Source organism: Hypomesus nipponensis, chromosome 12 (genome assembly GCF_054491055.1).
Source record: "Hypomesus nipponensis isolate SF chromosome 12, ASM5449105v1, whole genome shotgun sequence".
Lineage (NCBI taxonomy): Eukaryota > Metazoa > Chordata > Actinopteri > Osmeriformes > Osmeridae > Hypomesus > Hypomesus nipponensis.
Window position 1 is genome coordinate 14,998,619 of NC_140372.1, and position 13,734 is coordinate 15,012,352.

Consider the following 13,734-nt stretch of genomic DNA (forward strand, 5'->3'; position numbering starts at 1 on the left):
GAAGACTGTCTAAAATACTATACACTGTACACTGACTATGCAAAAGAACCCACTAAGAACCTCGTATCATAGACACAAGAGAGTTTTTCATTTTAGAAAGGAAAGGGTTAACCTTGCATGTACAGCGCAAAGACAGTGTTAGTAGAATTATAAACCGTTCAAACCTCTTTGCCGCAGCACAGGGCCTACAAAGGTAAACAAATTGGAGGTAGATGGTGAGTTTCTCAAACTCAACAAAAAGACAGCTCAGACCATGTGTGCAGTCAGACGGTGATCAGATCATTAACAGCAACTGTAAGTCAGCCAGTCTGTCAGTCATAAACTAACTCAGTCAGAATAATTAACATGTTAATCAAAATATTATTTTACAGCTCACCTGTGAGGTTGTGTTCTGAAAAGCTGTGGAACTCCTTGAGCAGGTTGTTGACGGTGGAGTTCAGGCCCTTGATTTTCCCATGGATCCCATCAACCTGTGTTGTCTTTATGTCCTGGATGACCATTCCGTTGAAGGTCACAGTTGCATTTAGCCCATTGACGCAGTTCCACAGCCCTGACATATGCTTGTTTAGTCCATCTTTAATCCTTGCTAGCGAGTCAGACACTCGGTCCAGCCTTGCGCACATTTCTTCCATCTTGGATAGCCTCTTTTCCAGCCCATCGGCAGAACGCTTGCAGTCACCAATCTCCACCACCAGCGTGCTCTCAAAACGACGTACGTCCCTGTCAACTCTGTCCAACCGGTCAAGGCTTTCCTCAATGTGCTCGTTGACTTCCTGCTGGATCTTATCAAGTTCAGAGATGATCTTGTCCTTGGTGTTTCCCAAGTCAGTTATGACGCTGCTGTGCTTCTGAACTGTGTGCTCCAGACCCTTCAATGTGTCGTTAATGGAGCTGAATGTCAGAATGACTTCCGACAGCTCACCCTGAAGTGTCTTCAAGTGGTTGTTGTTGAATGTGCCCCCGATCACACTGTGGCCATCAAGGGGCTTCTGAGGTTCAACCAGCCTTCCTCCTTCAGTTCCTGTTCCACCAACTCCTGTTCCTCCTTCTCCTCCTCTTGCTCCTCCAGTGCCTGTGTGAGTGTCTGGGGCGATCTTACACTGCACAGTGCACTTATCCATGTCTTCCCTCAGCCTCCCCACCTCTTCCTGGATGTCAGAGCATACCTGGGAACAGGAGTTCTGACTGGAGTCCTTGACCTGGATAGCATTTATATCTGTCTGCCAGCGGTTCAGGGTATGCAGTGTGTGGTTCTTCAGCTTCCTCAACTCATCTTCCACCCTCCCACATGCGTCGCAATCATTGCCTAGCATCTCAATCTCAGTGACGATTCGGTTAAAATGTTCTCCCTTCTCCCCTGTCACAGCTTTGATCCTGAGGATGTCTTGGCTAAGGTCAACAACCTTGTCCATGAGGGAGTCGCCAGAAATGGAGAGATCTTTGAGACGAGTGTCAAAGCGACGGATGTCATTCTCGTTGGCTATTACCTTCCACTCCAGAGACTTCACTGTGTCTTCATCAACACTATCTCCTCTCACTCCTCCTAATCCTCCCCCAACTCTTCCTCCACCTCCATCCCTTCCCCCAGTTCCACTAAATCGTCCTTTTCCCCCTCCTCCAAGAACTCCCCCATCCCCTCGTTCACCACTTGCAGGGCCCCCTACTCCATATTCTCTCCCTCCTCCTCCAATGCCCCCTCCTTCTTCTTGGATTCCCCCACAACCACACGCCCCCATCCTCCTATTCAAGAGGGAAGTGTTGTTCTCAAGACTTAATAGCCGCTTGTTGTGATCTGACACCTTATCCTTCACCAAGCCCAGGTCTAGCTCCACATCTGAGATTCTGAAGGCTTGGTCATCAAAACGATCCAGGAACACTGTCCTTAGATCTCCCAGCTCCCTGTGGAAGTAGTCCTTCAAGACCTTCTCCATGTAGGCAAAGTTCTCTGGAGACCTCTGGACTGTGTTGTTAACCCTCCTCTCCAGGTCCCTCAGCCTGCTGTCCAGTCTGTCCTCTGGCCTTCTGGTGCCTTCTATACTACCTCCACTGCTGCCAAATCCTCCTCCCTGTCCTCCTCCAAAACCATCACCATTGGAACCAAACAGCTCCTTGTCCAGGCGGTTCTGTATGATGTCATAGTTCTCTGACGCAGAGCTGATCTTCCGCTCGGCATCCGTGACTCGGGTCTTAAGGTCATTGACAGTATCGCAGCAGCCGTGCGAGCGAGTCAGGTCTCTCCTCAGTTCATCAAGGCTCAGACGATAGCGTACATCCATGGCGTTCAGCTGCTTCTCAAGTGTACGGATCCTCTCACGGCCCTCTTGTTGCTGTCTGCGCAGGTCATCTACCCCAGCCTTGCAGGAGGAACAGGACAGTGACACCCTCTGCTCTAGTTCTCTCAGGATCTCCTCCTTAAGTGCGTTCAGCTGTCCACTGCTGGCACCACCGCCTACAAACGCCCCCCCTAGATTGTTGCCCATCCCGCCCTTCCCGTTGACCAGGTGGTTGTTGATGCTGACCAATGTCTTGTCATGGAGCTGGGTCCGATTGTCCAGCTGGTCCAGTTTTGTCTGGATGCTGTGGATTGTCTCTTTCATCTCTGGTTGGGCTGCGTCTGCAGGGTTCTTGCCCCCTCCAGAGCCACCGGTAAAGCCTGGTTTGCGCAGCTCCTCCTGGAAGCGCTCGTTCATGCCCTTAAGTGTGGACTGCAGGTCGTGGAGGTCCTTGGTCAGGCTCTGGATCTTGTCCTCCAGTTGACGCATCTTGTCATTGTCTCCTCGACCTGGAACATGGTCAACACTAGTTCAGCTAGGTCCTATACAGTACAAATTATTTTATTTGTTAATTCAACCAACACTATTCTAAAAACAGATGTTTTAGGGTTGAATACATAAACTTATGTTTTTATTTGTAAAAGATGATTTCTCAAAAGACTATACATTGCATTGACACACCACTCAGCACATGACCAGAACCAGTACCAGTTTGTCCTGGTCTGGGTCTTGGTCGGGCCGTGGCAATTGGGGTTCCCGATCCAGCGCCAATTGGTCCCTCGCCGCAGTCTTCCCCGATGTATCCATGGCAGCACTTCCACTCCATCTCTGTCACCATCTTGTAAGCCGCCTTGTACCTGGGCCTCATGTAGGTGCGGTACCTGAACAGAGAGGAGGAGAGAGACAGACAGCAAATCTACATCACATAATGTATCTTCTGCTGCTTCGATGCATGTACACCTATTTTGAACAGGTAACTGTTTGAATTTCCACAGAAGCCAAAAGGTTTCAGTGATGTTTTGGACAGTTGGAACCATTTAGTTTCAGTAAAAAAAAAAAAGTTAAATGTGAAATGAAAATATATAATGTATTCTAAGTACTTTACATGTATTACTCATATTCCCATGTGTATTTGCACACTTTGCTCTATATGACCAACTTGCTGCAGGAATTAAATGTCCACACAATCGGTTTTCTAAGCCCTGAAATGTTGATATAGTGAGCTTGTTTAAGCCTACACTCTCAGTCAAGGCCTTTTGTATAATATAGACTGTTTACGTTTCTGCAAGTCAACCAAGTCGTTACTGGCCACAAACCGAAAGTAACAAGCATTTTCTGCCAAATTACATTCAAGTCTCATTTGAGGTTTTCTACATTGAGTTCGGAGGAATGACCACACAGTATAAACAGAGCAGAGGAGTTTCCGGCCCCAGATGCCAAGCTTGAGGTAACTCTTATCCTTGCTATTCACCAAAATACCAACAATGATTCGATCCTCTGCAGGGTAATCTGTACAGATCTCAACATATTTGTAGTACAATTCTTTCCAGCTTTTTTTCTAGTTGTACATTTGTTTTCAGAATCTGCTTTCAGTTTTGCTGTCTTACTCTTATGTAAAAAAGTTAGAAGATAGTTAAGAACGGGAAGCATGCATACAAATGTAATCTTACCCAATCATGCAAATAGAAAAAAGGAACACAAATGTTTGAAAATGTATAAAACCAATTGCTCTGCGCTTGATTGGTAACTTCAGGGAAATCTACAAAACATACAGCCTAATGCTGCCTACTTTGTCAAAACTTCCAAATAAGCTGCTCAAGCACATGTCCAGTGAAAGGGGCTCTTGTCGGTATTCTGTATTGTTTGCCAAAAACGTTTATTTCCCCCCAAAATTTACTGTTTTCATTTTCTTGCATATTACAAACCGTTAAGTGTTGAAGGACCCACAAAAAAATAAACACCATGTTTAGGATCACTAAATACTCGTAATTTGTTCTTGTTAATATAAGCTTCCAGTTGAGTTTTCTTTGTTTGACCTAGCTGTTTTCAGAAGATGAGATTTGCAGGCGCACGCCAGTACCGGTTCACAGCCGAAGAGTCCGACGTTCTAGTCAGGGCCATAACAGATAAAAAAGTGACATTTTATGGGAATGGCAGAGCAGTTTTCTCATTGCACCAAATTGCCCGCTCATGCTGCTCATTCAAATTCCTATTCTTATTTTTATATATATTTTATTTTTTAAATTGTTATATTTTTTAATTGTTTAGTTCTTAGAATTAGTTTAACTATTGTACTTTTTTCCTTAATTTAAGATCCCTAAATGTTTATTGTTTGCACCTTCCTGCCACAGTAAATTCTGTGTTTGTGTAACATAAGCTACATGGTGAATAAACCAAATTCTGATTCTGATGGAGATGGGAGAAGAAACCCACCCAAATTACCTTTGGTTAAACAGGCGTGGGAGGAAATTGCCGCAATTCATACAAATCAAGTTCACATACATAGAGATTTCTCATGAAAATCTTTTTATAATCATTGAAGAAATGTAACACTCCATAAATCAAAACAATGTAACGTAGATTCGCAGAAAGAAGACCCTGGCCTCGCCAGCAGTGCGCACGGACCAAGCTTGCACCCTTAAAATAGCATCTGGATAACGCGCATTGACTTTAGACTACGTTTTTCCTGGTCAGTGGCAGAATTGTTTTTCTGAAACTGCAAAATAGCACCAGGGAACGTTTGCGCTGAAACACGCCTCCTTTTTTTGCTGAACCGCACCCGGGAGCGCAAAGTTATTCCCTAATTTACCGACGTGCGTCTATGGAGGGAAAAGTCTGCTTTGCGTCGAGTGCAAACTAGGAATGATACTTGCGTTGTTGACAAGGTCAGTTGCGCTGGGTGCAAGATAGGGCCCTGGGTGTTAAACACACATATCTAGGATAAGTCAAGAAAGCAGGATCCTGGAATTTGATGGAGTGTGAATATTGTTTTCTTTTTTTTCACTGCGGTGAAATAACCGTTGCTTGTCACTTAAAATGATTAATACAAAACAATCACAACTCTCTTAAGGCGTGAAACAGTCTAAAATCTTGGAAGACGAATATCTGGGCTAGAGCTTTCCCCCCATTGAGATACGCATATCTTACGCTATTTTCAGATTTCAATGTATGACACAACATTTGAAAGCTTACAATCTGCACTTTCACAATCTGTAAAAATATATTTACATTACATGTATTCATTTAGCAGACACTTTTATCCAAAGCAACTTCCAAGAGAGAGCGCTTTACAAAGTGCATAGGTCACTGATAATAACAACAAGATAGCCCCAAAGCATAACGGGTAGCCAAAAACAAGAAGTACACATTGTGAACAACCAAAAAATAAGTGCTGAAGGGGAAGAAACCATAAGAGCATGTAGTTAAGCAAGTTACAATTAAACAACATTAATCTCTAAATGCAGGTGTACCTGTAGGAAAGCAATAAAAATAAGATTAACTAAAATAGAATACAACTGTTTAAATCAGCTACTACTAACCAACAAGAGCAACAGTCTAAGCAAGAGTCATTGTGATCCTTGAGGAAACTAGCATTGGGTTCTTAAGTACAGTTGTACTCCCGGAACAAGTGCGTCTTGAGGCTTCTCTTGAAGGTAGAGAGACAGTCTGTGTCTCTGATGGAGGTGGGGAGTTGATTCCACCACTGGGGGGCCAGGCAGGAGAAGAGCTTGTGTTGGGACCGGGCGGTCTTGAGCGGTGGGACCACCAGGCGGTTGTCTGAAGAAGACCGTAGGTGCAGTGGGGGTGTAAGGCTGCAGGAGAGACTTGATGTAGTTGGGTGCAGTCCCGTTCACTGCTCGGAAGGTCAGTACCAGGGTCTTGAATCTGATGCGGGCCGTTATGGGTAGCCAGTGGAAGGAGATGAGGAGTCGGGTAACGTGGGAGCGTCTGGGTAGATTGTAGACCAGGCGGGCCGCTGCGTTCTGAATCCTCTGAAGAGGGCGGGTTGCGCATGCTGGGAGACCGGCGAGCAGCGAGTTGCAGTAGTCTAACTTGGAGAGGACAAGTGCTTAGCAGCTGGGTGGAGTGCTCAGACCGGTATCTCCTGATCTTCCGGATGTTGTAGAGGGTGAATCTACACGACCGGGAGACCGCAGCAATGTGGGCCGTGAGGGAGAGCTTGTCATCCATGGTAACCCCAAGGTTCCTGGCAGAGGATGAGGGGGTCATCGCAGATCCCAGGGTGATTGAGAGGTCGTGGGAGATGGAGGGTTTGGCCGGGATGATGAGAAGTTCTGTTCTGGCGAGGTTCAGCTGGAGGTGGTGCTCGGTCATCCAGGTGGAGATGTCTGCGAGGCAGGCCTCATACGTACACTGACACAGACACAAATATATACATACACTGACACAGGTTGATACAGCACAAAAATGCACACTCGCACACACATTAATTCAATCTCTGAATTGAGCTTTTGGAGTAATGGGGCGCTGGGGAAATCACTTAGACTTTAGGCGTGTTTTATAGCGCCACCTATGGCTTCTATTTTTTAAATATAAGTAATTATTCAAAAGTATGCAGTGGCTTAACTACATCTTTAGTGTTGATATCAAACCAAACCGTTTCAAAATTGGTTGAAAATTTAGCAAGTTATGGCCATTTAAAAAGTACATGTAGAACAACACAATGTTATGGGGGAGTTGACTGTAGCAAGAAGGCCGCCATGTGAGGACGTTCAACTCCGTTGGCCGGCAACGCGGACCAGACATCAGCCTTGATATATATATATCTATGAGGGTGACCACCTGTTGCGCTTTGCGTTGTGTTGCACAGCATTTCACCCCCTTTCCTGCACGTCGCATATTGAAAATGCTTTGTGATACAGCGCAAAGAGGGACACGTGATGGTCACCCTACTTGACACATCCTTTCTGGAAATGGTGTGCTGACCAAGTCCCCACGCTCGGTCTTTAGCTCCTGTTTCATTTTGCTTCCAATCGCAGCTCGCCGTTACAAATATCAACTGGAATCGCCTGATAGCCATGTTGGAGGCAGCCACGTTCGGTATGTCCTATTTTTACACATTTTAAGCTAGAATCAATGATTGGGTTTGTGAAAGTACACTACTCTTGAATTATAATTGTGAAGGTTTGAGCACTTTGAGACCTTTAGATCGTGAGTTTGAAGTGACGGAAAACCAAACTCAAAGTAGCTAGCTTTTTCCCTCTGTGTAATTAGTGAATCATTTAGCATCTCGGCGAATTCATCAAAATGGTAGAGGAGGGCAGCTAATAGGAGATCAAGCGATTCCCCACAGACCTGTAGGCTCAGAATTGTGATTTGGGTTGTAAAACTCTTTGTAATAAGCCTATGCGCGAGGGAGACCGCAAAGGCTTAGGCGGCAGCTATGCTTTGGTCGCGTCATGACGTTCATAAATTCCCTATTTTACATTACGGTCTACACCAAAATACAGGAGCAGGGCGGCCTTCCAGAGATGTGGGAATTGTGCTTTTAGCCAGATATTTTTGTGAGATTTGTGCAAAATTTGCAAGTAGATTGAGACTGCGTCCCGGGGATACTGTACATTCTGTACATACATACTGGGAGTCAGGTGGCTGAGTGGTTAGGGAATCGGGCAAGTAATCTGAAGGTCGCCAGTTCGATTCCCGGCCGTGCCAAATTACATTGTGTCCTTGGGCAAGGCACTTCACCCACAATTGTTTTGACGTTAGCCTCAGAGTCAGACTTGGCTCGCCCACTGGCAGTGTGTAAACAATTTTTTATTTCACTCAATTCTTCTCCAAAAACTTCAGGGTGGACTGTTTTTTTGTAGACAAGAGCCTGCTGAAGATAGCCAGTATCTCGGATGTTTCAAGGTGAGCCTGTTTCATTCGTCATATGCCCTGAGAAAACAACCTACGTTAGCTAGGCTAGTTTAGCCAATTTCACTAGGTCAAGCTATTTAAAGGTCTCTGACAGTCAGAATCACTGTTTACAGGCAAAGGTCGAGCTGGGGCGTATTCGTCGTAGCAAGCTAAGCGGTTTAGCGAGCTTATTTTCAGGCTCAGATAAAAAACGCTTGATTTCTGTTTTATGAAAACCAGTTTAGCCAAGCTAACTAACATCGTTTTTAGCTAGCTTGCATTACCATTCAATCGCTAACAAAAACATTAGTAAAAATAGCTTGCTAATCGGGCAGAACTTGTTAATGCAGGAGACTCTGGGACCTTAGCGCGTCACTAGCATCTCGTCATATCACACAGTCGGAGCACAGCTAGATAATCAGTGTCAGTCGCTCTTGGGTACCCAGCATGCAGTGCGGCATGTCAAAAAAACGCAAAGACTTGTGGAAAATAGTTTGGTTACAACAGCCATGCGAGGGACTTCAGTTGTTGTGTTCGTTCAGTTAGATGTTTGTAATGTTACTGTTAGTTAGTTAATATGAACTTGTTGGTCACCCTGAGTGTGCATGTTGTGTATTTTCATGGGAGCAGAGTCGGCAACATGACTGTCACAGGCGATGCTTGAACGTGGGCTGTGCTCTGGACAAGTTCCCTAGGAGGTCATTCTTAATAGTGGTTGACTGAGATTCTGGAATTAGATTTACGCAAGTATAGTCAACATCTGTGGTTTTCAAACCGTTTTTGAAAAAGTTTGAAAAGTGTTGCGTAATGTTTTGATTGTGGGAGGAAATTTTTGGACTACATCTAAATCTCATGTGGCTGCTGCAGCATTTCTGCTTTGGTGTGACTTGCGCTGGGAGAAAGGGAAACAGCATGGATGGGGATAGTGTGTGGGAAGATGTGTCTTTATATAGGGTGAAATGGAATGAGAGAAATTCTATACAAATGTTTGAAAGGGGTGTATTTATGTTTATGTCCACATTATATCTTATAATGTGGACATAAACTTATATTGTCAATAAATCAATTATAATTTTGAGTGATGGTTTTTCAAACCTTATTGGCTTCAAGGTGACGTCATTCTGATGTACCATACGCAAGTTCATGCAATTCTACCTTGAAATGTCAACCGTTTCTTAACCTTAGTCCCAAAGCTGACCAAAGCTTAATACTCTGCCCTTTCTGTTCATAAAATCTCAACAGTTTGTTTGTAGCAGAGAGGTTAAAGAAACTGACTTGTCAGTCTTTCTTGTCATGATGCTCATGAGTTCAAATCCCCATTCAGCCTACTGTTGTTGGCCTACTACATTAAATAGTTTTTGCTCTCATTGTCCAACTCTTGATCTTCTAGAATGTACATTTTTATAATATTTTCCCATCTTGCGGAGGAACCCGCATCACTGCTTGCAGCTATATTTATTATTATGCTGGGTCCATGGGACTATGGCAGCCCCTAGACCAGTAAAGTAAAACGTTGAGAAATGTGGCACATTGAAACTACTCTGCACTAGTAATTACCACACCAAAAAATGGCCCATGTGAAACAATAGATGGCGCTACACGCCACGCCACAATTTGTCTTTTTCAAATTGATGCCATTTCCATAGCCTGGTCCTAACCAGACTTTCATACATTTCATTTGTACCGAGAGTCTGGCCTCGCTCCATTGACAAGCATTGACTTCCTTGTAGGCGGGTACTCTGTTGAAGTTTAAAACTATTGGATCTGCCCAGAGCCACTCTGATCTGCCATAACCAACTGCTAGCATTCGCCTTAGCCAATTCCTTCACCACTACTGTAACAGAGCTAGCTGCCATAGCTGGAAAATCAAACTGTTTCCGAACCCCATAGGGAGGAGGGCCACAACATCATGGCCACCAACAAAACTCAGCAAAACGTGTTCTTGCTCCAGCTTTAGCTGTTGGATATTCGGCAGTGTTGCCACAACGAACTGAAGGCTACCATTTCCAGCCCATAAGTCAAACAATTCTGAAAATGTGTACATATGCTTTATTTTTCATGAGGAACAAAAAAGCCGAAATAAACCATAATGGTTCTTGGATTTTTCTGTATAATGAAAATATGTCAAAAAATCTACTCCTCATGAACCATAGCTTCAACTGACTTAAAACATGGTATGTGTGTGTAGGATACATCTCTTTCAATTTGATGTTTAGCCAAAATACATGTAATACAGATTGATTTGCAAATTGATAAATTTACACCTTTTGCACATACTTAATTTGTCCATAAATCAATGCCACATTGATTTTAGGAAATTGACCAATACCACACAAGGAAGACACTACAAAATGTTAGGATGAGCAAAGGAAACCTCATAATCTCCAAAATGATTTAATTGAAGGGAAATATACGTTTTTTCTAACGCTAAAATATTGGATATTTCTTTGGAAGACTCTTGACAATGTTTAGTACATAAATCTGAGAAATAGTTCAATGTCAAGAACCCGTCACACCATGACGTTCTGGTCAACGTTCTCTGAACTTTCTAATCGTTCAATTTCGAGCTTTCTTGGGCGAGGTGGACACATCTGGCGTGTGAGTAACCTGTGACTAATGCATGACTAGCGTGGGACTGATGCATGACTAGCGTGGGACAGCGAACAACTAAGACACCCCTGAAAACTATTAGCGTGTGATGACGTGATACTGGCGCGCGACAACGTGTGCCTGGTGTGAATTATTAGTCAACGTTAGACGAGCATGTTGAGGTGTGACTAACATGTGAATACCGACAGAGTAGTGTTTTGCTGGTGTGTGGGTTTTATGGTCAAACGGCTATAAAATGCTGGATGAATAACAACCAAGTAACGCTAGGGTAACGACTGACTAACAATAGCCAAATGCGTGCAACGTTAGTCAAACGTTTCACAAAGGTTATTCAGTGTTATCCAGCGTTTAAAATTAAATATTGAAGAACGCTGGTCTCCATGAGAACTTTTGTGCATGGTAAAAACCTTTTTTTGGGACCAGCGTTTTCCGACGATCACCGACGATTACCAGCGGCACCAGAGTCCACACAACGCTCATCTGGCACTATACCAACGACCATGGACGATTACCAACGTTTCCTCTAACGTCATAGAATGTTGACCAGAACGTAATGATCTGACGGGGCCTTTAGATGAAAGCTATATTTATTGTGAATATTTGAAATATGCATGCTTGGCTAAATGCTAGGGCCTCTTCCAATAACTGCCTTCCTTCTCTTACGTGCGCATGCTCCATATTCTCACTGACACATCCAGGGCCCGTCATCCCCCCACATCCAGGTATTTTGAAATTCGCTGTTAATGGAGTTTGATTAAAACTGTAAACATGCATATTATTACATTTATGGGACTCTCTGGATGATCTGTCCGCCATTGTTGCAGGTAGCACAGTATTCACTTACCCATACCCCGTCTTAGCCCTACCCCTCGATTCAAAAAGAGTATTGGGACACCACTTACTCTCACTGGAACGTGCAAAACTAAGGGCTTGGGGTAGGGGTGAATCCCAATACTCCCCCTTACCCCTACCCCTTACCCCTAGTTTACCCCTAGCCCTTGGCCCTAAAAACTGAGGGGTAAGGGCTACATGTCCCTAAGAAATGGGACACCACTTGGTTACGGGTACGTCATCTAGCACGTATCAATATCTCCAAAGCAAGTAGTGTTATGCACTGATATCAAATGAAATTCGCTGCTAATGGAGTTTACTTAAAACTGTAGACATGCTAGTCAGAGAAATGCAGGACTGTTGGGCAAATCAGCACTGTAACATTAGCGTAGCAAACTAGCATATTTTTTTTAACGTTTAAATTAGGAAAATGGTTGCAAATATATATGTACAGGACTGTGTATAGCACTGTCTACAGGTATAATGTAAGACTTTTTAAGACCTTTCATTAACACTTCTAAATGTAATTTAAGACCAAACTTACAATGGAAATACAAATCAAAAGTGGAAATATACAGTCATCTTTCCAAATAAACACACTGATGTCTGTATAGTAAAATGACAATAATCGGTTCAGTTGACTAAATGTGCGTAATTGCTTAGAAGTCAGATGGCATTGATGGCTCTGAATTTCTGGATTGTAACATCCAGCGTTGTAGCGTTGACATTGTTGCTAGCAGTGGAAATGGTGGAGCAGAAACTTGCAATTGCAGGCTGCTGGCGTGCCTTTATGTAGTCTCTGTGTTTTTTGCTCTGCACGTACGATTCCATCGCTCTGATCCCCATTGTCCCAAGTTTGAAATTCTTCCGACACACAGTTCGCTTCATAAGAATTTCCAGGCACCAACCCAAGAATACTCGTTGTTTTTAAGCCATTTGTAATTGAACTTTAATTTCCCCATATTTCTAAGTTCAGTGGCAATCAACCATTGCTGTAGTACCTGTATTGTTGATGCTTTATGTCATAAAAATCTGCGCAGTAGGCTACGCTCTGACCTAACCAAAGACAACGCAGCGCATATAGCCTACAATGAAAATATTCGACCTGGCAGAACAGATAGCCTGCATTTTCGCAGTGACATGACACAAAAAATTTTAAGGGGGGGGGGGGGGGGGGAGTACCCAGCTAACAAGGTAACGTCCTGGGGATGTTCAGTGATGTTCTTATTTGGTCCCTTATAGGTTATACCGTGACGTTATCCTTAGGATGTCCTTAGGACGTTATTAAAGTCCCTAAAAGGTCACAATTTAGTCAGTTATAGACACTTTTTTTAAAAGCTTTTAGGGACAACCAGGAAGGTCCCTGGTTGCTTAGGATACGACATTAGGGGGGTTCCAGGAACATCATTCGTTGGTCATAACGTAACCACCTAAATTCCGAACAGATATTTTCGTTTGTATGTCATTCTGTGATGTGACTTGCTTGAGCTGTAGCCTATTGTCACTGTGGAAACTGTACAGTATTAAATCAATTGTTTATGTATGGTACCAATAACTTGCATTTGAGCGAAGTAATACATTATAGTAATAAATAATTTTGGGATGTACCATCACTGAATCAAAACATCTAAGCTGGATCCAGCCTATCCAAGCACCAGCTGTTTACGTGGTAAGCAAATATGGATCCTATGCGTTTTCGCAGACGTTTTGCCCTGGTCTGTTGAGTCATACTGTGGCTCACATGTACTCTTACAAGGTTTAAAGCAAACACTGTGTCGTTTCCGTTACACTGGGTCCATTTAACATCAGATGTGGTGTTGGGACGTTTCCATGTTGGTATAGTGCTTCAGTTGCCCATGAAAGGAGTCACAATGTTACTGGGTAACGATATTGCAGGTGGGAAGGTGTCTACAGTGTTGGAGATTGTAGAAAGCCCAAACCCCGAAACAGCCATTGACAAGATGATTCATGATTTTCCCCACGTTTTCCAGGCTTGTGTCCTAACAAGGGCACAGTCTCGCAAGCTGGACATGTTGGATTTGTCTGATTCAATTTTTGAACCAACACTAAAAGTGCCTCCTGTGTCGCAAGTAGAGTCTTCTCCAGTGCAACCGAACAGTGAGGAATGCGGAGTCGTACCCCTGTTGCACGACGCTCA

At 43.8% G+C, this 13,734-nt stretch overlaps 1 protein-coding gene across 4 annotated transcripts in view; it reads right to left on the reverse strand.

The window, feature by feature from the left end:
- Positions 1–13,734, reverse strand: part of emilin1b (elastin microfibril interfacer 1b) — a 97,655-nt gene that overhangs the window by 6,334 nt on the left and 77,587 nt on the right. The window contains exons 3-5 of one of the 4 annotated variants that reach the window (XM_084667533.1): positions 2,982–3,154; positions 377–2,782; positions 165–185 (exon numbers count right to left, since the gene is read on the reverse strand). In XM_084667533.1, coding sequence (XP_084523659.1) covers positions 165–185; positions 377–2,782; positions 2,982–3,154 — 2,600 coding nt within the window. Of the gene's footprint in view, positions 1–164; positions 186–376; positions 2,783–2,939; positions 3,155–13,734 lie in introns of all 4 variants that reach the window. The other 3 variants (XM_084667531.1, XM_084667534.1, XM_084667532.1) reach the window with 3 other exon arrangements.